This window comes from Lithobates pipiens, unplaced genomic scaffold (genome assembly GCF_037356315.1).
Source record: "Lithobates pipiens isolate NorthernLeopardFrog02 unplaced genomic scaffold, aLitPip1_a1.2 Scaffold_13, whole genome shotgun sequence".
Taxonomy (NCBI): domain Eukaryota; kingdom Metazoa; phylum Chordata; class Amphibia; order Anura; family Ranidae; genus Lithobates; species Lithobates pipiens.
Genome location: NW_027507718.1, coordinates 464,695,257 through 464,720,951, shown reverse-complemented (window position 1 = coordinate 464,720,951; position 25,695 = coordinate 464,695,257). Strand labels below are relative to the sequence as shown.

The following is a 25,695-nucleotide window of genomic DNA, read 5'->3' as shown; positions in this document are numbered from 1 at the left end:
TGGTCTAGCTTGGCACAATGTAAGTATGCATTACTCACACCTGATGGACTGTCGACACTACTACAATGACAGCGGTGATGTTTTTGGTCCTGCTCAGGTTCTACACAAGTGGCTACCCTACTGCACATTAACTATAGGATAGTTGCCCACTCAGCACTTCTGACATTTTTTAGAACGTCTTGAATTTTGTTGTTAATTAAAACAAGGCAATTTATGATGGAACAAGGTGGAGATGGTGATGTTACTGCCAATTTCTCACTCGTCCAAACAGAGAACACCATGTACTGAAAAACACACAAGTCATACAACGAATGGCAACGGTGACAAGTGAGTGATTCCTTGTGGACAGTCTACAGTGGGGCAGCTTTACCCCATCAAATCATTCCCTAGATCTATTACCTTTTGTACCACCACCCCCTCTCTTTATAATGTAAGCTCTACGAAGTAGGGCCCTCCTGAATCTAACTGTACTGTAATTGTGCTGTCCCCACTATAAGTTGTAAAGTGCTGCGTAAACTGTTGGCGATTTATAAATCGTGTATAATAATAATAATAATAATTATAATAGAATTCACATAGAACCTGAGCGGAATCCAGAAGGTCATGGATATTACTGTAGTAGCATTGACCACTACAGTGATTTTCAAACTCCCCAGCGGTCCATCAGGCATATGATTAACATTAAAGTGGTTGTAAACCCCTATATATACACCCAGTGAAGTGACAGGTCTCAGGTGATACACAGAGATAAAACAAATTGTACCCGCTTGTCTACAGCCCTCTTTCCCCTACATCCATTCAAAGTGCAGAATTCACACACAAACTCTCAGCTCTAAAAAGCAGGGGGAAGAGAGCTGAAGTTACACCAATGAGGAAATCTCAGAGCTAATTGGGGGAAAGAGACACAACCCACCTCACACAAAACACAGAAACAGTGCTGAGGGGCTGTAAATCACAGATTATACCCTCCGCCACCATTTGTCTCTTGGTGTCAGGAAAACTCGTCAGAAGTGATTCATGCTGATAGCGGAGGAATGAAGCAGCGGACAGAAACGGCACTTAGTACTCTATATTAAGACAAGTACACACTTTAGAGGGATATTCTTTTTTTAAATGTCATGTCTGAGGTTTACAACCACTTTAAAATTGTGCCAATAAAATCATTTCTGGAGTTCAGCTTCAATACAACCCTTAAAGTGAGGTTAACACTAAACTTTCTTTATAAAAGCAATAAAAACCATCAAACTGGTGAAATATATGCATTCCAGAAGGAAGGAAGGAAGATCAATGCACAGAAGTGCCTATGTTATTCTGCGGGGTGTAAGCAAAGACTTATTTAGAATAAAAACCGGAAGATCAGCAGCAGTTTTGGGGATATAATGCTGACTGATACTGAAGAACTACTAAGATTTGTTGTAAATGTATAAATAACTGTTGTGCTGAATCCTTTAAAATGTAAATAATATATAAACCGAGACCATAAGGAAATTTCAGGACCATCTGTTAGCAGCAAACCATCTGCTGCTGCATACAAAAAAAAGCTCCATTTCCACCTGGGTCCAGAGCCATCACTGGGTGATTACCAGAGACAGAGCAATGTATCTAACAGAGGATCTCTTTTAAATGGCCCATCCATCTAAAATTATCAGTACTGCGGGTGGGTGTCACCTGAAACACCTACTGGTGTTTCTTGAATTGCTACAGAATCAAGCCAGGGAAATTTCCCCAAAGGCATGCCCTTGTCTCTTTCCACATACAGTTATTACTATAAATGAAATGCCTTAAGATTGACCTGAATTTGAAAGTGAAATTTTGCTATATTAGACGGAACATCTACACCTGTGGCCAAAGGTTTTGAGAATTACACAAATATTCATTTTCACAAAGTTTGCTGCCTCCGTTTTTATGATGCCAATTTGCATATATTTCTGAATGTTATTAAGAGTAATCAGATGAATTGCAATAAATTGCAAAGTCCCTCTTTGCCATGAAATTACTTAATCCCATAAAAAAACATTTCCTCTGCAAATGGGAGGAAGGCTTCAGGGCACCAAAGAAAGTCCAGTAAGGGCCAGGACCATCTCCTACAGTTGATTCAGCTGCAAGATCGGGGCACCACCAGTGCAGAGCTTGCTGAAGAATGGCAGCAGGCAGGTGCGAGTACATCTGCATGCACAGAGAGAAGACTTTTGAAGGATGGCCTGGTGTCATGCAGGGCAGCAAAGAAGCCACTTCTCTCCAGGAAAAACACGAGGGACAGACTGATATATTGCAAAAGGTACAGGGATTGGACTGTTGAGGACTGGGGTAAAGTAATTTTCTCTGATGAATCGATTTTCAGATTGTTTGGGACATCCAGAAAGAAAAGGTGAGCGCTACCATCAATTCTGTGTCATGCCAACAATAAAGCATCCTGAGACCATTCATGTGTGAGGTTGCTTCTCAGCCAAGAGAGAACACAGCTATGAATAAAGAATGGTACAAAAACATCCTCCGAAAGCAACTTCTCCCAACCATCCAAGAACAGTTTGGTGAGGAACAATGCCCTTTCCAGCATTATGGAGCACCTCGCCATGGGAGGAACAAAACATGAAATTTTGGGTCCATGTCCAGGAAACTCCTCAGACCTTAACCACTTCAGCTCCGGACCAATAAACACCTTAAGGACCAGAGGTCTTTTTGCAATTTCGCACTGCGCTGCTTTAACTGGTAATTGCGCGGTCATGCAATATTGCACCCAAACGAAATTTGCGTCCTTTTCTTCCCACAAATAGAGCTTTCTTTTGATGGTATTTGATTGCCTCTGCGATTTTTTTTTTTGCGATATAAATGGAAAAAGAGCGAAAATTTTGAAAAAAAAAGATATTTTCTTCTTTTTGTTATAAGAAAAATCGAATAAACTAAATTTTAGTCATACATTGAGGGCAAAATTTATTTAGCCACATGTCTTTAGTAAAAAAAAATGTCAATAAGCGTATATTTTTTGGTTTGCGCAAAAGTTATAGCGTCTACAAACTAGAGTACATTTTCTGGAATTTACACAGCTTTTAATTTATGACTGCCGATCTCATTTCTTGAGGTGCTAAAATGGCAGGGCAGTACAAATCCCCCCCAAATGACCCCATTTTGGAAAGTAGACACCCCAAGGAAATTGCTGATGGGTATGTTGAGCCCATTGAATATTTATTTTTTTTGTCCTAAGGGATTGAATAATGACAAAAAAAAAAAAAAAAAAAAATTTTTTACAAAAAGTTGTCACTAAATGATATATTGCTCACACATGCCATGGTTATATGTGGAATTGCACCCCAAAATATATTCCGCTACTTCTCCCGAGTATGGCGATACCACGTGTGTGGGACTTTTTGGGAGTCTAGTCGCGCACGGCACCCCGAAAACCAATCACCACCTTCAGGATTTCTAAGGGTGCAAATTTTTGATTTAACTCCTCACTACCTATCACAGTTTCGAAGGCCATAAAATGCCAAAATAGCACAAAACCCCCCAAAATGACCCCATTTTGGAAAGTAGACACCCCAAGCTATTTACTGAGAGGCATGTTGAGTCCATGGAATATTTTATATTTTGCCACAAGTTGCGGGAATATTACAAACTTTTTTTTTTTTGCACCAAGTTGTCACTAAATGATATATTGCTCACACATGCTATGGGCATATGTGAAATGACACCCCAAAATACATTCTGCTGCTTCTCCCGAGTACGGGGATACCACATGTGTGGGACTTTTTGGGAGTCTAGTCGCGCACGGCACCCCGAAAACCAATCACCACCTTCAGGATTTCTAAGGGTGCAAATTTTTGATTTAACTCCTCACTACCTATCACAGTTTCGAAGGCCATAAAATGCCAAAATAGCACAAAACCCCCCCAAATGACCCCATTTTGGAAAGTAGACACCCCAAGCTATTTACTGAGAGGCATGTTGAGTCCATGGAATATTTTATATTTTGCCAAAAGTTGCGGGAATATTACAAACTTTTTTTTTTTTTGCACAAAGTTGTCACTAAATGATATATTGCTCACACATGCTATGTGCAGAAGTCAAATTACACCCCAAAATAAATTCTGCTGCTTCTCCCGAGTACGGGGATACCACATGTGGGGGACTTTTTGGGAGCCTAGCCACGTACGGGACCCCGAAAACCAAGCACTGCCTTCCGGATTTGAATATAAAATGCTATAAAAAACAAACTAACCAGAGTCACCCGTAACACTTATACGGTGATCAGTGGTGAAAGGGTTAACTAGGGGCAATCAGGGGGTTCAAATTTTTATTAGGTAGTATATGGGGGTCCCTGGCGCTATATAAAAACCTGACGGGGAACCTAAATAACTAACTGGCTAACCAGCATCACCAGTGACACTTATACTGTGATCGCTGGTGAAAGGGGGTGAAAGGGTTAACTAGCAGCAATCAGGGGGTTAAAACCATTATTGGGTAGTATATCGGGGTACCTAGCGCTATAAAAACCTGGCGGTGAACCTAAAAAAAATAACTAGCTACCTAGCGACACTGATGCAGCGTTCAGAAAAATTATCGCTTAGTGACACTGGCAAAAGGGGGTGAAAGGGTTAACTAGCGGAAATCAGGGGGTTAAAACCATTATTGGGTAGTATATCGGGGTACCTAGCGCTATAAAAACCTGGCGGTGAACCTAAAAAAATAACTAGCTACCTAGCGACTGTAGCGACACTAATGCAGCGATCAGAAAAACGATCGCTTAGTGACACTGGCAAAAGGGGGTGAAAGGGTTAACTAGCGGCAATCAGGGGGTTAAAACCATTATTGGGTAGTATATCGGGGTACCTAGCGATATAAAAACCTGGCGGTGAACCTAAAAAAATAACTAGCTACCTAGCGACACATGCAGCGATCAGAAAAATGATCGCTTAGTGACACTGGCAAAAGGGGGTGAAAGGGTTAACTAGCGGCAATCAGGGGGTTAAAAACATTATTGGGTAGTATATCGGGGTACCTAGCGCTATAAAAACCTGGCGGTGAACCTAAAAAAATAACTAGCTACCTAGCGACACTAGCGACACATGCAGCGATCAGAAAAATGATCGCTTAGTGACACTGGCAAAAGGGGGTGAAAGGGTTAACTCTAGGGGCAATCAGGGGGTTAAATCTTTATTGGGGGGTGATAGGGGGCTACCCTGGACCTAACACTAACTGTCCTGACAGTTTTTACTGTCACAACTGACACTGAATGCATTGATCAGTAAAGAAATGATCAATGCAATCAGTGACACTGTGACTGGGGGGGGAGGGGGGGCGGGGGGGGGATCGGGGGGGGGTTTGTGTGCCTGTGTGTACCTACATGTCAGTGTAGTGTTGGTGCACACTTACTTTTACTGTTCTCCTCGTAGTCCGGTCAAAAAGACCGCCCCGGGGAGAATGACATCACTTCCTCCTTCCTGTGTAAACAATACACAGGGGAGGAAGCTTCTCATTGGCCAGGAGCGATCCAGAGGGGGTGGCCGAAAACCAACGGCCATCCCCTCATCACGGAGCGCTCCTGGACCGAATCGGACCGCCGTAACCAGCGGGAGGGGGTCCGATCGGACCCCCCACCCGCTGGAAGGCAATCACGTAGATGTACGTGATTATGCCTGCCTGTGCCATTGTGCTGACGTACAATGGCAATACGGCGGTCCTCAAGTGGTTAAAGAGGAAGTAAACCCTGATGGGTTTACTTCCTCTTTTTTTCCCTGCAAAGGTAAAGCATAATGGACTACTATGCATCGCATAGTAGCTCATTATGTGACACTTACCTGACACAGGAGCCAGCGAAGTCGCCGCTGATCCCTGTAGTCCGCCGCATCCATGTTGCTGGTGGCGTCTCGCAGCTCAGACGAATCACAGCGGCGAAGCCGCGATGACGTCACTCCCGCGCATGCGCACGGGAGTCGCGTCTCGCAGCTCCGCCGCTGCCACTCGGCGAAGCCGCGATGACGTCACTCCCGCGCATGCGCACGGGAGTCGACAAATTTGGCAAATCCATCCATTTGCCGCATTTAGTGCGCCTGCGCGCCGCTGTCTACGGCGCATGCGCCGTAGACAGCGGTGCCCATTTTCAGGCAAATATCTCCTAAACCATATAGGTTTAGGAGATATTGCTTGGACCTACAGGTAAGCCTTAATCTAGGCTTACCTGTAGGTCCAAGTTGTTTGGAAGGGTTTACTTCCTCTTTAATACCATTGAGAACTTGTGGTCATTCCTCAAGAGGCAAGTTAACACCCCCCCCCCCCAAATTCTTACAAACTCCAAGCATTGATTATCCAAGAATGGGCTGCCATCAGTCAGAATGTGACCCAGAAATTTCCAGGGTGAATTGCAGGTCTTGAAAAAGAAGAGTCGACACTGCTAATATTGACTTTTTGCATAAACTTAATGTAATTGTCACTAAAAGCCTTTGGCACCTATGAAATGCTTGTATTTATAATTCAGTATACCATAATAACATCTGACAAAAATATCTAAAAACACTGAAGCAGCAGACTTTGTAAGAATTAATATTTGCGTAATTCTCAAAACGTTTGGTCACAGCTGTAGAAATGCTAAAGCTGAAGTTTTGTTCTTTGTTTTTTTTTTCTCACAGCTGCAGGTACTTACCTTTAAATGCTAAGTTCACCTTTGCAGAAAAAAAAACGCACAGGGAACCCCCACCCACTGACACAGAGAGGGGGTGATGTTAAAGAGCTGGAAAATGTTAAATATGGGTGGAACATGTAAAATGTTCCAAAGGTGAACTTATATTTTAATGATGTATGTCCCATGTCCTACAGGCTGATCGTTCCTGTAGAAATCTTACCTTCAGCAATGTTCAGAGTCTTCCTCATAGTGCTGAAATTAAAGTTCCGTAGGAGTAATAGCTTTGGGTCTAAAATTTCATTCCCTGCAAAGGCAAAGTATAATGGACTACTATGCATCGCATAGTAGCCCATTATGTGTCACTTACCTGACACAGGAGCCAGCGATGTCACCGCTGTCCCCTGTAGTCCGGCGCATCCATCTTTTTGGTGGGGTCTCGCAGCTCCGCCGCTGTCATTCGGCGGAGCCGCGATGACGTCACTCCCATGCATGCGCACGGGAGCCGACACGCGCGGCAGCTCCGTTGTTGGAAATGCCGCGCTCAGTGCGCCTGCGCGCCGCTGTCTACGGCACATGCGCCGTAGACAGCGGTGCCCGTCTTCGGGCAAATATCTCCTAAACCGTATAGGTTTAGGAGATATTTCTTGGACCTACAGGTAAGCCTTAATCTAGGCTTACCTGTAGGTCAAAGTGGTTTGTAAGGGTTTACAACCACTTTAAGGACCGCCTTCTGCACATATACGTCGGCAGAATGGCACGGCTGGGCACAATCACGTACCTGTACGTTGCTCTTTAAGGTCCAAGCCATGGGTCGGGAGCACGGCGGCGCGCTCCCGACCCGGTCCTGAGCTCCGTGACTGTGGCACCGATCACCGCTGGTGTCCCGCGATCGGGTCACAGAGCTGAAGAACGAGGAGAGGTCTGTGTAAACAAACCTCTCTTCGTGCTTCCTACTGTGGCTGTCACTGATCGTCTGTTCCGATATAGGGAAAGACTATCAGAGACATCACATGCCAGGCCATGCCCACCCAACAATAAAAAAAAAAAAAAAAAACATAAAATCATACATAACTCCTCCTTGCCCCCTAGTGGTTAACTCCTTCACTACCAGTGTCATTTACACAGGAATCAGTGCATTTAAATAGCACTGATTGCTGTATAAATGACAATGGTCCCAAAAATGTGTCAAAAATGTCCGATGTGTCCACCATAATGTCGCAGTCACAATAAAAATCGCTGATCGCCACTATTACTAGTAAAAAAAAAAAATGTAATAAAAAATCCTATAAAACTATCCCTTATTTTGTAAACGCCATAACTTTTTCACAAACCAATCAATAATGGCTAATTGCGATTTTTTTTACCAAAAATATGTAGAAGAATACGTATCAGCCTAAACTGAGGAAAAAAAAGTGTTATATATTTTTTGGGCATATTTATTATAGCAAAAACTAAAAAACATTTTTCTAAATTGACGCTCTATTTTTGTTTATAGCGCAAAAAATAAAAAACTGCAGAGGTGATCAAATACCACCAAAAGAAAGTTCTATTTGTGGGAAAAAAAGGATGCCAATTTTTGTTTGGGAGCCACGTCGCACGACCGCGCAATTGTCAGTTAAAGTGACGCAGTGCCGAATCTCAAAAAGGGGCTTGGTCCTTTGGCTGCAAATTGGTCCAGGGCTTAAGTGGTTAAAGAACATTCCAACGAGTGTCCATCCCATTTTATCCTCTACTCCACTGACAAGTCCTTGAATTGTTTTCACAGAATGCAGTCACATTCTCTGAATTTGGAAGGAGGGTCCTGTCATTCATCTGCCTCTCCCCCTCCCCCACATTCACAAAACGTGTTGTATTCTGTTAATATTTGCAATAACTTTTGTCAATGGGGAAAGGAAAGAATTGGATGTACACTGGCCAAGACCTTCTTCAATGTAGTGCAATGTCAGAGCTGAAGCTATTAACCCCTGCAGCACCTGAAGTTTAGATCTGCAAAGAGGACAGGACACCACTAGAGAGACGTTTTAGTTTTTTTCAGGAATTATTCGCCTGCAGAAGGCGGGGCATCCTTAATTACAAGCTATGTAGACTACAACTGTGAAAAATAATAATAACTAAACTTCAGCTTTAATCGCGTCTAAGCAGTACCCTAACAAATCTACCCAAGGTTAACAAATTTGCCTTGAATATCTTTTAAAAATAACAGTGCACGACCTGCGTCTAGGCACTCGTGTTCTGCAACATCATTGCTGTATATGTGCAGTGTAAATGAAACTCTGCTGCCTCTGACTGCTAGTCTCACTAGATTTGAAGATTTGGTCATGCCACGATGACACTGTTCATGGTTTCTGCTGGAGAGGACTTTGTAACTGATGACTTGCAGTTTAAGGATCTCACTGCTCTTGACTGATTCATTTTGTGGATGTGTGCTTTCTGCACCTTCCTGCTCCTTTGTGATCATCACGCCACCAGTCATCAAATACAAGGCACCAAAGGGGCAGAAGACATGGAGAAGAAAAGTCCTGCTCTACCAAGATGGCCGTCTTCACACATAGTGTACAACAAGGTAAGGTAAATCAGTAATGGGGAAAAGAATAGCTGCAGTGGGGCCTCACACAACAATGGTGATTAGACTATTTGCCCTCCACTGGTCGTCTTTTGAGCAAAACTTTCACAATAAAAGTTTGTTTTAACTATGCTTGCACAAAGCATCCTGGTCAATACTACCGGATTCCTATTGTGGTGCCTAAAGCAAAACACAATTTGTTTTTGAATGTCTCTATTACTTATATCATTATACTTTTGAAAGTTTTAATGGTGTACTTTGGTATACAAAACTGGAAACGTAAATTGTACATACTTTGTGTGCTGCGGTGCCATTCATTTTCAATGGTACCCCAATGCACCTGCAGAAGCATGTTGATGCACCACCAGCAATTGTAGTGGGATACATTGCCAAAACATGCAGAAGGTTTTACTTTAGATTTCCTGTGGTTTATTTGGCAGTCCATTCAAAATAAAGTAGGCTGCCACAACCCAATGCATGTTAATACACAACATAACAAACATTAACCCACTACAGTAATATCAGTCTGTATACACAGTAAAGCATGCTTGCTACTCACTTTGGAACCTAAGGGGTTAATCCTCTGTACTGTGTAAAAAGGCTGTTTGAGCCTCCAATCTATCTGCTGATAGAACAGAGGCTAAGGGACAAGTTGTGCATGCTCAGTTTGGTGTGCATTGCTAGTTTTTTCTTTTTTGGGGGGGGGGGGGGGGGGTGCATGTGATTGGTGTTCAGGGTTCCTGCAGTCTTATAGGACAGTCAGAGCAGAATGAAAACTCCTTCTACAGGCTTTAACCAGACACTGATAGACGTCACAAGACTGCTCTAACTGCTGATAAGAAAGGGTATTTTAACAGATTAGAATATATATACACATATATACACACACACACACACACACACACACACACACACACATATATATATATATATACACATATACATATACACACACACACACACACTAAAACTATTGTATTTCCATGTTCTGAGTACTGTGGGAAAATCAGATATGGTGAGTGCAGGGTACTGGTTTAGGAACACTAACACATGCATGTTAAATGCACCACAATTGATCATCCTGGTTTGAATGGGACCTTGCAAAGCACAGCTCACCTTTTTTAGTATATGCATTTTTCATTCTGGCATTAATATAAAGGAGCCATGGCAGTAAATGTGAATGAAGATCCAGGAACTCTACTGCTGACCCGTTTCTAATGCAGGAAAGGTATTTCCAAACAAACCCGCTGTTTGTTCCATACTGCCTCTCACACACAGAGCAATGTATCAAGGTGTCAGGACTAGAGGTTTCTCACCAATCAGATTCATACAGGAAGAAAATAGAGAAAGGATGTTACACAACACTGATTCAGAAAGCAGACCCACCCACCCCAAGTGTGAAATATTTTGTGAATTGTAGTGCATTTGTTTATTCTGTAATCAGATTAAAGTGGATGTAAAACCAAATTTTTATTTAATTTTTTTGATGTCATAATGTAGAGTATAAGATTTCCTATCATTTGAGCCCAGTCTTGCCACAAAGAGTTAATCCAGCTCTGAGCAATCCTCTTATTGTTCAGTGAGATAAATCTTGACAAACAGAGAAAAACTTTGTCAAATCCTCCCCCTTGCTGTGAGTGACAGGTGATTTACATATCTCGTGCACTAGCCTAAGAGACATGCATTATTTATTAATTCCCGCCCACTCCTTTCTTCTGCTGCTCTGCCAGAATTGGATGCACCACACCTCAGCGTGATTGGGCATGCTGAAGTCATGTGGTTACTTTCCTCTCTCTTCACTGGATGTAAGAGGTCATAGCAGAAATTCAGTGTAACAAATACACAGGAGAAAATGCATATTAACAAGGGGAGTGTAGAGGTGGACGGGGTGTCTACTGACATCACGACTCCACCCACCGAGCTCCAGACAACGGACCCACCCACAGAATCTGCAGTTTTTGGGTCTCATAGCAGACAGAGGGGAGATATTTGACAGGTAAAGATACATGCAGGAGGCATGTATATCCTTATAGATAACCCCTATGGCAGTAGTTTAGAAAGGATGACATTGGGTTTACATCCACTTTAAGATAGACTAACCAGACTTTGTGACAACATTCTCTTAGCAAACATTTAGGCCGCGTACACACGCGGGGACTGTTCGCCCAACTTTGTCCGCTGAACAGTGTTTCGGCGGACAGTCCGCTCGTGTGTGGGCTTCAGCGGACAGTTTCAGCGGACAGTCTGACGAACAAAGTTTTTCGGAAATTCCGTAAAACTGTCCGCTGAAACTTGGTTTGAGCGGACAGTCCGCCCGTGTGTAGGCTTGTTCGTCAAACTAAGTTCCGCGCATGCTCAGAAAGGATTTACACGGCGAAGGTTGCATTGCAGTGTATAGGACGTCGTATTTCTAGTCCCGTCGTACGTGCCGTTCACGTCATCGCGCAAGTTTCAGCGGACTGTTCGTTCGTCGTGTGTGGCCAAGTCCGTCCATGCTAATTTTGAGCGGACTGTCCGCTCAAACTGTTTGACGAACAAAGTTGGGCGAACAGTCCCCGCGTGTGTACGCGGCCTTACAGAAGAGGTAATTTCCCTGCCTCATTACCTGGCTGCAATGACAGGAAGCCATGGTGTAAGTTCATCTGAATGGTTGCCAATTATCCAGTCTGCATCTGGAAACAAATGATCATCGCTTGGGGTGATGGCACACTCCTAGAACAGAAAAAGGAGTACTCAGTTAAACAGCCTCTTACTGGTATAGGCCGTTTGATCACAACCATTGTGGAGAATTCCCATCAATTTCTGTCCCAGTGACTCAACACAAAGTGTAAAATAATCTCTCTAATAAAAACAAAAACAAAAAAAAAAAAACAGGATTTTTAGAAACAGCTTACCTGTAAAATCCTTTTCTTTGAAGTACATCAGGGGACACAGAGCCAAAGTAGTTACTATGTGGGTTATAGGCCACCGGCACACCCGAAGACAAGAAGTGCACTCCCTATATAACCCCTCCCACTACTGGAAGTTCCTCAGTTTTGTAGCCAAGCAATATACGTGTATACCAAAGAAGGGCGGGACCTCTGTGTCCCCTGATGTACTTCACAGAAAAGGATTTTACAGGTAAGCCATTTCTAAAAATCCTGTTTTCTTTTCCTACATTAGGGGACACAGAGCCATAGTAGTTACTATGTGGGATGTCCCATAGCAATGGCAACTGAAGGGAGGGAGACGCAACAAAAAAGGTAGGGCATTAAGAGGCTAGAGGGGACTTATACTGCAGCCTGCAGTACACTACGCCCAAAGGCAATATCCTCATGACCTTTAACATCGATTTGATAGAATCTGGTAAATGTATGGACTGAAGACCAAGTTGCGGCTTTGCAGATCTGAGCCATAGAGGCCTGGTGATGCACTGCCCAAGAGGCACTAACAGCCCTGGTGGAGTGTGCTTTAACATGAAAAGGAGGAATTTTATTTTTTAGACTATAAGCTTCAACATTCACTTGACTAATCCATTTGGAAATAGTAGATTTTTGATTTAGCAGATCTTTTGAAACTTGCAGAAGCCTTCCCCCAACCCGAGCGAGCGGGGCGCCCCTTCATAAGGAGGCTTTAGTATTTAGCTTTGTGGGCTTTCTGCCCCAAGTCCTCTTCTGGCCCTGGGACTGCCCCTGAGGTCTTCCTCTTGAGCTCAATGGTGGAGGCCATCAAGACTGCCTAGAGGCAGATGCTCCTGGCACTGGACAAGATGCACGTTTAAAAGGAGAAATGCTTAAATGTCTTCTTTACTGGTAAAAGAGAACTTTTCCCATTAAAAAACCTTTGGATATATTCATCTAAATCGTCTTCAAATAACAGTTCACCGTGAAATGGGAAACTGGCCAAGAGCTTCTTACACGGCGCTTCAGCTGACCAATTTTTCAACCATAGGACTTCTGTGTGTATGTACCAGTCCTAGCATAAGCCGTGAGGCTTGAATAATAGAATCCTTCATAGCATCCACCATAAAACATAGTGCTTCCGATACACCAGCCCATTGTTGGGCCTGCTGATCAGGAATAATCTTAAGTATCTCTACAAACTGGTCCTTTATGGACTGAGACGCTCCAATTGCCGCAAGAGCTGGCTGCACCACTGAACTTGCCAGAGAAATGCTGTTAAAAGAAATTCCAACTTTTTGTGTGTTGGATCCTTCAAAATTTGTGCATTGTCTACTGGACAAATGAGATTTTTATTTACAGAGGAGATTGGATGGGGATCTGCTACACTTGGATCCACTATGGAAAGTGATCAGAGCATCAATCTTCTGTTCCAAACTTGAAATGGTAGAAGAAAAAAAACCTTCTGGGTGATATACAGTATATAGGGGCTGAAGTGTCCAGTGCTGCTGCAACACCAGTCCCCCCTGGAGGCTCACTCTTACTGGCTGCATCACTCTGAGGAGGATGACATTTTTTTGGACATGGATTTAGGTTGTTGTAAGACAATCGATCTCTTAGAACCCTTTGAGGAGTTCCTTCTCCCCCTTCTACTCACAGCCTGATGCACAAAGCAGAGGCACTACTAGAAGGAATGCATACACTGCTAGGGCTATAGTCCAGCAAAAAATTGCTGCTATTAATGCTCAGCCTGAAGCAGTAACAATGTGCAAAAGGAAAAAAGCCTGTTCCACCAAACCTGAAAAATGACACCTCTTTGCTCGTGTCCCTCCACAGCCAGCAGCACAGTGTGCTTTTAAAAGCTTGCCTTCACATGCACCTGGCAAAGAACCGTTAGCCCCGCCCCCACGCCGCCTATGGCTGCACCCCGTTTTCAAAAAGATGGGTTTTCCCACGCGAGTGGAGGACTACAGGTACCCTCGGACCCAGAGCGAGCATAGCCGATCACCTGCATTTTTTTAAATAAATCAGGGCGCTTTTCCCCCCACACGAGGGGGGGGCAATTCCAGCATAAGGGGGCAACAGGCGGGGAGACAAATCCCCCCTTAAGCTTACTGGAGACTCTGCTGCTTTGGCCAGAGAAGGAGGTGGTGTTTGGTTCCTGACAGCGCTGTTTCCAGCATGAGGCGGTGAGTGCTCAATACAGCCCCCAGTGGTGACACATAGGCATGACAACAATTTTTTTTTTTTTTTTTTTAAAGGAGACATTAAGAAAATTCAAAAGATTTCTTAGAAAACTCCACTTACCTTTCCTGCCACAGGGTTTTCTGTGGTAAACCAACAGACCCAATCTTCACCCTTCACAGTGGGTTCCATTAAACCTTCAGGAGCAGGGGACCCTAGAGGACACTCACAATCTTGGACTTGCAAACGCACCCTCCCAGTAAAATTTTATGGCCTCACTACCAAAAAGTACTGGATCCCATTGTCCAGCTCCAGAACTCAGACAAAACTTGGAAGATAAACAATGGTTTGCAGTAAACCCAGAAGAGTAAGCAGCTGAAGAAGGTGCCCATTTTGAAGGGGTAGGCTAAAGGCTATAAAGAATGACTACAGCACCTAAATGCCAGGAAAGAAAACTATTCAGGGAGCCAGCAGGATGAACAAATTGCCCTCTTATGGAAGTGGGTGCGCACCTTCAAGGTGATGGCTGATTAGGAGATTTAAAGGACCTCTGCCCTATGACTTGAGTGGGAGAAAGGCTGTGTGCTAGTACCCCTGTAGTAGTTGAAGGAGAACACCACCTCTTCCACTGACCTCCTGCACTGAAGCAGCAGTAAACTCCAAACACCAGCAGCATTGCTAATGATGATGTCAAGAGCAGGTCAGAAGAGGTGACTTCCTTCGAGAGACAATCAAGTAAAATGCTCTTTGGACAAATTATCCACCTCCCAGACATGCAGTCTAAAGGCCCTACATATGTAAATGAACATCAGCACCATGTGAGAAGCAAACTTGCAACAGGCTGACACAGATAAAGTGCAAAGCTCCAGACATTTGTTCCAAATAGTCAATGAAACGAGGACCTACCGTGGAGATAGAAGGGTCCTTTTTAAGTCATGAACTTTTTCAAATCAAAGTTACGGTTAGGACGAAGAACTGAAACCGGAATCTAACTAGGGAATCTGTCTGTTAGTAAAATCCCTAAAACTAAGAACAGCATGGTAGAATGCCTGTTAACATGGATTACTGGAGCATCTATAGAGGGAGGGACCACAGAGCAGGAATTCCCTCCTCGCAAAGGGGATAAGCTTCTGAACATTGTCTGGAATTGCCCCACTCATCAGAGTAAGGACTTAAAAAGTGAGTGTAATGGAATGGTTGTGGGAGCTCTAAGACTTTAGGCATGGAGCAGAAGGCAGATCCTCTAAGCGCAGGGTAGTACGTACTGCATCAACCGGATTAGAAACAACCCCTTGTAAATATGAGTAATCGGCAAGTGGCTCAAATACAGTGTCTCCAATAGATTGTTGGAAATCTGAATTAGATATGGTAACAGAAGCCTTGAGCACATTTTGAGTTGAAAGTCTTAGTTAAGCTGGGGTCAAAGAAACTTCACTGGGGATGGCGCAGGAGCATGCTTAGAGCCCTCTGAGTTGAATGCTCTAGCAATTAGGCACAAAATTAAGTCCAAAGTGGATATGGAAGTCCTTATGAACACAAGGGAGACTTCGGCTTCACTTCATGGAGCTGAAAAAGCCTCCAATGAGGCCAACCCCATAAGCTGAAGTATAGGCAACAAACTTTCTTAAGATGCCTGCACAAAACAGAGGCATGACGGTTAGAGGAAGGTTATATGGAGGCTGGCCTTAATGCTTTCCTTTGCCAGTGTCCCCCGGTCAAATCTGTATTTCTGTCAGTGTCCCAGTTGCAGATTTTCCCTTACTTCCTCTATTGTGAAACCATTATCAAAAGGACAAGAAGTAAGGGTAAATCTCTAATGGAACGCTAGATAGTTATAAGAAAAAGCTGATGGGACATTCATCCTTTCATACTGAATACAAAAACAAGAAAAAGGGTTTTGGCTTGCCATATACTTTAACATTTACGGATAAGGATTATTTATTTTAGTGTACCCACTACGAGGATTACTATGAATTTTCCTCCGAGGAGAAGCAGACAGTCATAAAACAGACTTGACAATGTTTTTATTAGGTTTGCAATCCCATATAATACATATCCCTTCACTGCCTGTCTTTCTATAACTAAAACTTAAAAAGAAAGAAAGAAAAAAAATTGCCAGGAGTTGGGATTGAGCATATTTGAATACACAGCTAAGAAACGAAAACTACAAAAATCTACAGTTTCTCTTTAAGCACAGTAAATACACATTCAAAAGCTCTTTACCACGCAAAACTAACTAAAGGGACTTTATTCAAATAATAAGAAAACACTTCACCTAGAAAGACCTCTTGTCAAGCAATAAACAATTGAAATGAAAAACATGTGGATTAATATTCAAATGTCTCATTGTGAGCCTCTTGGGCATTGTGTGTGTTGAAGCATACAGCTATCGCCTGTTTAAAATGTCACCAGAGAAACGAAAGCATGGGCTTGGCTCTAAAACAGAATTTTAATTTACCTCTAAAATGGTTTGTGGTCCATACATATCCCATATTTTTCTTCTTCGGACATCAATGCCTCGGCCTGGGTGCTGGTTAATATTTAGATGAAATGCAGAGCATTAATTTTTGAACTGCGCTAAAGGTCATGTCATACACAGCATGTAAATGAAAAAGGTTTTGTCAAAACTAAAATATGAAAAAAAAAAAAAAGATTTTGCAAAGTAAAATTTGCACATTGCAAGTGAAAGAGAAAAATATGCTTAAAGTGACCTAATAAAAAAAATAGGATTTTTAAAACAGCTTACCTGTAAAATCCTTTTCTTTGATGTACATCAGGGGACACAGAGCCGTAGTAATTACATGGGATTTATATCGGACCGACAAGTGCTGGACACTGGCACGCCCCTAAGGCGTGTACTTCCCACATATAACCCCTCCCATTACTGGGAGTCCTCAGTTTTGTAGCCAAGCAATACAAGTGTATAAGGGGGAAGAGAAAGATCTCTGTGTCCCCTGATGTACATCAAGGAAAAGGATTTTACAGGTAACCCGTTTTAAAAATCCTATTTTCTTTTATCAGGGGACACAGAGCCATAGTAATTACTACATGGGATGTCCCATAGCAATGGCAACTGTAGGGGGGAGACAACAAAAAGAACGGAAGTCAGAGGACTCATACTGCAGCCTGCAGTACACTGCACCCGAAGGCAGTATCCTCATGACCCTTAACATCGATTTGATAAAATCTGGTAAACGTATGAACTGAAGAACAAGTCGCAGCCTTACAGATCTGACCCATAGAGGCCTGATGATGCACCACCCAAGAGGTACTAAATCGCCCTGGTTGAGTGTGCCTTAACATGAAAAGGAGGAATTTTCTTCTTTAACCACTTCCCACCCGGCCAATGTATATATACGGCCGGGTGGGAGCCGCCTGCTCCTGATAGGACGTTCAGGAACGTCCTTCAGGAGCAGCGGCGCAGCGGCGCGATCCCGATGTGCTCGTGTCACCCGGACACGGCACATCTCAGATCGGCAGGAGGGCTCTGTGATTGGCCCTCCTGATCACATGACGGCCGTGTCCAATCACGGCCGTCATGTGATGTAAACAAACAGCCGGTTGCTAGGCAATCGGCTCTCCTCTCCTCACACGGAAGTCACCGCTGAGAAGAGGAGAGCAGAACGCTGCAGCCGGCTGATGATCAGTGAGTATGGGCTGCTTTTCACAGCTTTTTACTCACTGATCATCAGTGTAGTGTAAACACACAACACACCACACAGTGAAAACACAGTCCCCACATATGTCCCCAAAACACACATGTCCCCAAAACATACATGTCCCCAAATAATAAAAACACATGTCCCTAATAATAAAAACATGTCCCCCACATATGTCCCACTAAAATCACATGTCCCAATGATTATCTGCACACATATGTACGTGATCACCTGCACACATATGTACATGATCATTTGCGTACATATGTCCGTGATCACACAAACCAATTATTATACACTTAACGGAATTTTTTTTACCAAAAACATGTAGCAGAATACATTTTGGCTTAAATTTATGACAAAATTTGATTTTATTGGATTTCTTTTCAAATAGAAAAAAGAAAATATTGTTTTTTTCCCAAATTTCCGCTTTTTTTGCGCTTATATCGCCAAAAAAAAAAAAACGGAGTCGTGAATAAATAACACCAAAATAAAGCTCTATTTGTGCGAACAAAATGATAACAATTTCATTTGGGTACAGTGTAGCATGACTGCGCAATTGTCACTGAAAGCGCTAGAGCGCTGAAAGCTGAAAATTGGGCTGGGAAGGAAGGGGGTGAAAGTGCCCTGTATTGAAGTGGTTAAACCATAAGCCTGAATAATGACTTGACGAATCCACTTGGAAATGGTGGATCTTAATGCTGCCTGGTCTCTCTTTGGACCATCTGGCAATATAAATAAAACATCTGTTTTACAAACCTGAGCGGTCACCTTTAAATACATTCTGACCGCTCTTACTACATCAAGGGAATGTAGAGCCTTCTCTTCCCTAGATCGAGGCTCTGGGAAGAAAGAAAGAAGAACAATAAGTGAATGAAATGAAAACCTGTCACCACCTTTGGCAGGAATTCAGGATAAGGGCGTAACACCACCTTATCCTTATGCATGATCAGATATGGCTCCTTACAAGACAGAGCCGCTAGTTCTGATGCTCTTCTAGCAGAAGAACTGGCAACCAAAAAGACTACCTTTCTAATCTAAAGAACCAAGGGAATTTCGCGTAAAGGTTCAAAAGGCTGTTTCTGCAAAGCCGACAAGACCAAATTCAAATCCCAAGGATTTAGAGGTGCCTTGATAGGAGGATTAATCCGTGTTACCCCCTGAACAAAGCTACGCACTAAAGAGTGAGAAGCTAAGGGCCGTTGAAAAAATATTGACAAGGCCAAGATCCTTGATAGTATTCAAGGCCAGATTCATTTCTAGTCCCATTTGCAAGAAATCCAGGATTCTACCTATGACATATTTCTTGGGGTGCCAACCCCTGGATCTGCACCAGGAAACATATACCTTCCAGACTCTATAGTAAATGACACTGGAAGCCGGCTTTCTGGCATTAATCAAGGTAGATATTACTGAAGGAGACAACTCACGATCCTTACGAATGCGGGTCTCAATAGACAGACCGTTAAATTTAGCGTCTGTAAGGTAGGATGGAATACCGGACCTTGCGCAAGAAGGTCTGGCCGTAATGACAGAGTCCAAGGAACTCCTACTGCCATTTTTATGATCTCGGCAAACCAAGATCTTCTGGGGCTACTAGAATCACCTCCTTTTGTTCCTGCTTGATCCTGTGAAGAAGATGCGGAAGAAGCAGAAACTGGAGGAAATGCATAGATCAAAGAAAACTGATCCCATGGGAAGACTAATGCGTCTGTTCCGCAAGCTAGCGGCTCCCTTGTTCTCGACACAAACTTGCTGACCTTGTTGTTGAATCTGGACGAGAACAGGTCTACGTCCGGAGTACCCCATCTCTGGCATATCGCAAGGAAGATGTCAGGGTGAAGAGACCATTCTCCCGGAAATAATTGTTCGCGGCTCAAGTAGTCCGCCTGCCAATTCTCTATCCCGGGAATGAATATTGCCGAAAGGCAAGGGACTTTGTGTTCTGCCCAAGACAGAACGTGATTCACCTCTCTTTGGGCTGCACAACTCCTCGTGCCCCCCTGGTGATTGATGTAGGCCACAGCCGTGGCGGTGTCAGGCTGAATCCTGACAGGACAGCCCCTCAGTCTGACCGTCCAGGCCCTTAGAGCCAGACGAATTGCCCGAATCTCCAAAAAGTTGATAAACAAGGTCCTTTCCAACCTGGACCTCTTCCCCTGGACAGATTCCTCTTCCGGGACTGCTCCCCAGCCTAGAAGATTGGCATCCGCAGTTACCACTGTCCAGGAGATTGTTAGAAACGACTTTCCCTTTTGACGGTTGCTGGATATCAACCACCAATATAGGCTCTGACGTACGTCGGGAGCCAGATAAATTGGAAAATCTAAGGCCTGAACCTTCTTGTTCTAGGCTGACAGGATTGCATTTTGTAGAAATCTTGAATGAAACTGCGCGTAAGGGACAGCCTCGAAGGAGGCCACCATCTTTCCCAATAGTCTCATGCACAACCGAATATAAGGCTTTTTCTTTGCCTTGAGTTGAATTAGTTCTACAATGGAACTGATTATTTTCTGGGGTAGAAATACCTTTTTCTGTATGGTATCTATGATCAGACCCAGGTACTGGACTCTCCTTGATGGTTTTGAGGAGGATTTTTCTAGGTTGAGAAGCCAGCCTAGAGATTCCAGATAGCTTACAGTTGTGACCAGACTGTGGTTTAGCCCTGAAACTGAATGATCTATTAAAAGTAGATAGTCTAAGTAGGCTAGGACAGTTATGCCCTGAGCCCTTAATCTGGCTAAAGGAGGGGACAGAATCTTTGAGAATACCCGTGGAGCTGTGGATAGAAACTGAAAATGATGATTTTCTACTTTGAATCGCAGAAACTTCTGGTGAGCAGGAAATATTGGCACATGGAGATACGCATCCTTGATATTGATTGAAGCCAAAAATTCCCCTCCTTCGAGGGTGGCTACAACCGACCGAATTGACCCCATGCGAAAGGATCAGATGTTTAAGTGCCAATTCAGATCTCTGAGATCTAGAATAAGGCCGCGTACACACGGGCGGATTGTCTGTCCAACTTAGTCCGCTGAACCGTGTTTCAGCAGACAATCCGCTCGTGTGTGGGCTTCAGCAGACTTTTTCAGCGGACTGTCTGACGAACAAAGTCTTACGGAATTTCCGTAATTTTGTCTGTTCAAACTTGGTTTCAGCGGACAGTCCGCTCGTGTGTAGGCAAGTTGGACGGACTAAGTATGGCGCATGCTCAGAAAGGATTTACACGGCCGAAGGTTGCATTGCAGTGTATAGGACGTTGTTTTTCTAGTCCCGTTGTACGTGCTGTACACATCATCACGCACTCTTTCAGCGGACTGTCTGCTCATCGTGTGTGGTCAAGTCCGTTCATTCAAATTTTGAGCGGACTGTCTGTCGGATTGTCTGACGAACTTAGTTGGGCAGACAATCCGCCCGTGTGTACGCGGCCTTAGTCTTACTTCCCCGTTTGTCTTCGGAACTGTAAAGAGGTTTGAATAAAAACCTGTGCCTTGTTCCTCTAAGGGAACTTCTGATATGACCGATTTGGATAGTAGATGATCTAGTGCTAGGAGAGCCTTCTTCTCTGAATCCTTGGAAACACTTGATCTTAACTCTAGTTTGTAACCTAGAGAAACAGCAGAAACCACCCATCTATCTTAACATTGGTCCTGCCAGATCCTTGAAAATTGCAGGAGCCTTCCTCCCCACCCGAGCGAATGGGGGCGCCCCTTCATAAGGAGGCTTTAGCACTCCGCTTTGTGGGCTTCTTTCCCCAAGATCTCTTCAGACCTTGGTGCTGCCCCTGGGGTTTTCCCATTGAACCTGATGGCTGAGGCAGTTGAGACTGCCTAGAGGCTGATGTCCCTGGTACAGGAGAAGAGGCCCACTTAAAGGAGAAGTATTCGAACTGGTAAAAGAGCTTTCGCCGTTAGAAATGTTTTGTAGGTATTTATCCAAATCATCTCCAAATAGCCGTTCCCCATGAAAAGGGAAACTAGCTAGGAGCTTCTTACACGGCACTTCGGCTGACCAACTATTCAGCCAAAGAATTCTGTGAGAATGCACTAGTCCAAGCAAAAGGCGTGAGATCTGAATGGACACATCTCTCATTGCGTCTACTGTGAAAGACAGCACGTCTGATAAATCAGCACAATGTTGGGCCTGTTCATCGGGCAGAAATGTAAGCATCTCCTCAAACTGTTCCTTAATGGCCTGGGATACGCCCATTGCGGCAAGAACCATCTGCGCTGCTGAACTTGCTAAAGCCATATGGTTTTTAGAAAGGAGCTCCAACTTTTTATCTGCTGGATCCTTGAACATGACGCATTATCAACCGGACATGTGAGGTTCTTATTCACTGAGGTAATCACAGCATCAACCGCTGGAACCCCCCATTTCTTATAGAAATCCTCTTCCATAGGATACAGTTTGGAGAATCTCTTACAAGTAAGCTCTCTCGTGGTGATACTCCTTCTGTATTAGGATCCTCAGAAGAGGATAAACCAATATCTTCCAAATCCTTGGGAAGATCTGCCTGAACCCCAGCGTCCTGAACCTCCAAAGGAGAATCTTGAGCACTCGATGGGGATCTGCTACGTTTACCCCTACTCTGGAGGGATAAAATAGCATCGAGCTTCTTTTCCAAACCAACAATGGTAGAAGACAAAACCTCTCGTGTAACATACTCAGGGGCTGAAACATCTTGTGGGACTGCAAGCACAGTTTCCCCTGAAGGCTCAATCTGACCTGCTGCAACACTCTCAGAGGAGGATGACATTCTTTTGGAAAGGGTTTGTTGTGACCCCTTAGGACCCTTAGAGGAGTTCCTGGTCCCTTTGCCACTCATAGCTTACAGCACAAAGCAGAGGTACCACCAGCAAAGAATGTAAACTTGCTAGGCTATATTACAGTACAATAACTGCTATTAATCCTAGCTTTTAAAGTACAATGCTGTCAAAGGGGAATGTGTGTGTCACCGAACCTAATCCAGCCAACCTCTCTGCTCTGTCCCTCCACCACCAGGCAGCAGCTTCCTTCACAGTGCTTTAAACACTTCCTGGACATGTGGTTAGCGTCTGACGCCGTTAACCACGCCCCCTCTTCCTTTTTCAAAGGAGCTGAATTTCCCACAAGAGCAGCATCCTGCAGCATGGGGGGGGGGGGTAAATCCTCCGCTCTTTCGAGCGGCCTCGGTCTGCTCTAAAAAACAAGGCAGATGATCTGGCATACTAAAGAGAAAAACGCTAATCTGGGGGCACAGGAAGAGATCAGACCCCCCTTTTCTTACCAGAGGGTCTGTGCCGGCTGAAGAAGAGGAGAATGAAGGCTTCTGTTTCCAGTGTCAGGATGGTGAGTGCTCAATACAGCCCCCAGTGGTGACACATAGACATGACAACACAACATTTCCATAGAAGGAGATCTTCGTGAGAAAATCTCCCTTACCTTATCCTCGCAGCAGGGTTTTATCAGAGATGAAAAAAAACAATCTTCACCCTTCACGGTAGGCTCCGAGACCTTAAAGGAAACCTTCAGGAACAGGGGAACTCTCAGGTTATCCCACAATCCTGGACCTGCGACAGCACCCTGCCAGTAAAAACTTTATGGCCTTACTACCAAAAAGTACAGGATCCCAGGGCCCAGCTCTCAAAGAGAAGCGTTCGCAAGCAAAACCTTGTTTCTTCGGATTACGAGGCCCGGGTACCATTCATTTAGCCCATTACAAAGACATCAGAACGGATCCGGTCAGCATGGCTGGCTCTCATCAAGGATTACGGACCGTGGAGCTCAGCATAGCACATCTTTACTCGTGCCCAAAACCTTAGAAACTGGCGAAAAAACTGAGGACTCCCAGTAATGTGCGGGGTTATATGGGGGAAGTTCACGCCTTAGGGGTGTGCCAGTGTCCAGCCCTGTCCGTCTGATATATAACCCATGTAGTAATTACTACGGCTCTATGTCCCCCGATGTAAGAAAAGAAATAAAGTCGATACAAAAATAAATGAAAGCAGCTGCTAGCCAAACTGAATCTTGTGCAAAGCCTCTCATATTCCTGCTGGCCTGTGAGGCATCCCATGATAACGTTGGACCAACAGGGAAGCGTGTGATTTTTTGGTTGGGGTGGAACTTGGGGCCCTGCATATTCAGAATGGCCAAGCATTTAGCATATCATCTGCTAGCAGCTTTAAATAAAAAGGCAGAGATACTTACCTCTCAGATGGTCCATAAGCCACAAGGCCCCTTGGAGGCATCTTCTTCCTGGCTTCTACTGGGCGTCGGTCTACAGCCATTCTGGTTGGCCAGTGCGGGACAATGTTACTCCTGTGCATGTGACATCACAAATACAATCACAGCTCAGTGTACATTCTGCCGAGTATTGTGAACAGGCAGGTAAGTTTATTTTATCCTGTTAGAGAGACAGCCTGTTTGCACAAAATTGTTTTCCTTTAATTCCACCTTAAAATGGTAGTAAACTCTGTACTACCACTTGTGCCTACAGGCAAGCCTATAACAAGGCTTACCTGTAGGTACTGTGAATATCTCCTAAACTTTTACAGAGCGCTGCAGCTGATGACATCACCGGCACATGCGCACTGAAGGTCCGACTTACAGTGCCGGACCTTGAGAGCCTGGGCCGGAAACTGCGACTTGACGTCATCGTGCTCCTGGCCACTCATGTAGCCGGAGACCGCGAACCCAGAAGGAAGACCGGTGGAAGCTTTCAGCTGTTTCAGCTGTAATTTTTTGGAGCTGGAGGGCTTCGTCCTAAGGGAAGTCTATCATAATGTGCAAAAAATTTTGCTAGTATGTGATGCACACTAGCACGTTATGGCGATGCCTTGCAGGGATTTTTTTTTGTAAACACCTGCAGTTTACTACCTGAAGCTACGTATGCCAACACAAGATGGTACTGTGGGTGCACAATAGATTATACAGTGCCACGTCCTAATCACAAAACTATATAGATTGAAAAAAGAAACATGGACTTTGTAGACACCACTGATAAATGTTATTTTTTTATTTTTTTATAACAATTCACATATAGATTATAAAATGGTGTATAAAAAAACATTTCTGTAGCAGCCTATAGTTAAAAACATGATATCTCCAGTTATAACCGCTTCAAACAGAGGCGCAAAACCTGGAGACTCTGATAGCAATCAACATGGCTGAAGAAATTAAATAGTAATATTGAAAAAAAGTACTACATGTTTCGCAGGATACATACACATTTTCTAAATAGAATAGAAAGGCATCAAGTGTGTATATATTATATATATATATATATATATATATATATATATATATATATACACACACACACACACACACACACACACACACACACACACACACACACATTATATACACACACAGTGGGGATGGAAAGTATTCAGACCCCCTTAGATTTGCTGTGACACTCATTTAACTCAGGTGCTGTCCGTTTCTTCTGATCATCCTTGAGATGGTTCAACACCTTCATTTGAGTCCAGCTGTGTTCGATTATACTGATTGGACTTGGTTAGGAAAGCCACACACCTGTCTATATAAGACCTTACAGCTCGCAGTGCATATCAGAGCAAATGAGAATCATGAGGTCAAAGGAACTGCCTGAAGAGCTCAGAGACAGAATTGTGGCAAGGCACAGATCTGGCCAAGGTTACAAAAAAATTTCTGCTGCACTTAAGGTTCCTAAGAGCACACTGGCCTCCATAATCCTTAAATGGAAGATGCTTGGGATGACCAGAACCCTTCCAGAGCTGGCCATCCGGCCAGCCAAACAGAGCTATCGGGGGAGAAAAGCCTTGGTGAGAG

General features: G+C 43.9%; 1 protein-coding gene across 2 annotated transcripts in view; it reads right to left on the bottom strand.

Annotated features, from left to right (window-relative positions):
* The window catches only part of TRMT44 (tRNA methyltransferase 44 homolog), a 114,484-nt gene that overhangs the window by 42,471 nt on the left and 46,318 nt on the right, over nt 1–25,695 (bottom strand). The window contains exons 6-7 of one of the 2 annotated variants that reach the window (XM_077477853.1): nt 16,701–16,772; nt 11,785–11,891 (exon numbers count right to left, since the gene is read on the bottom strand). In XM_077477853.1, the coding sequence (XP_077333979.1) occupies nt 11,785–11,891; nt 16,701–16,772 (179 nt within the window). The remainder of the gene's footprint in view (nt 1–11,784; nt 11,892–16,700; nt 16,773–25,695) is intronic. The other variant, XM_077477854.1, reaches the window with a different exon arrangement.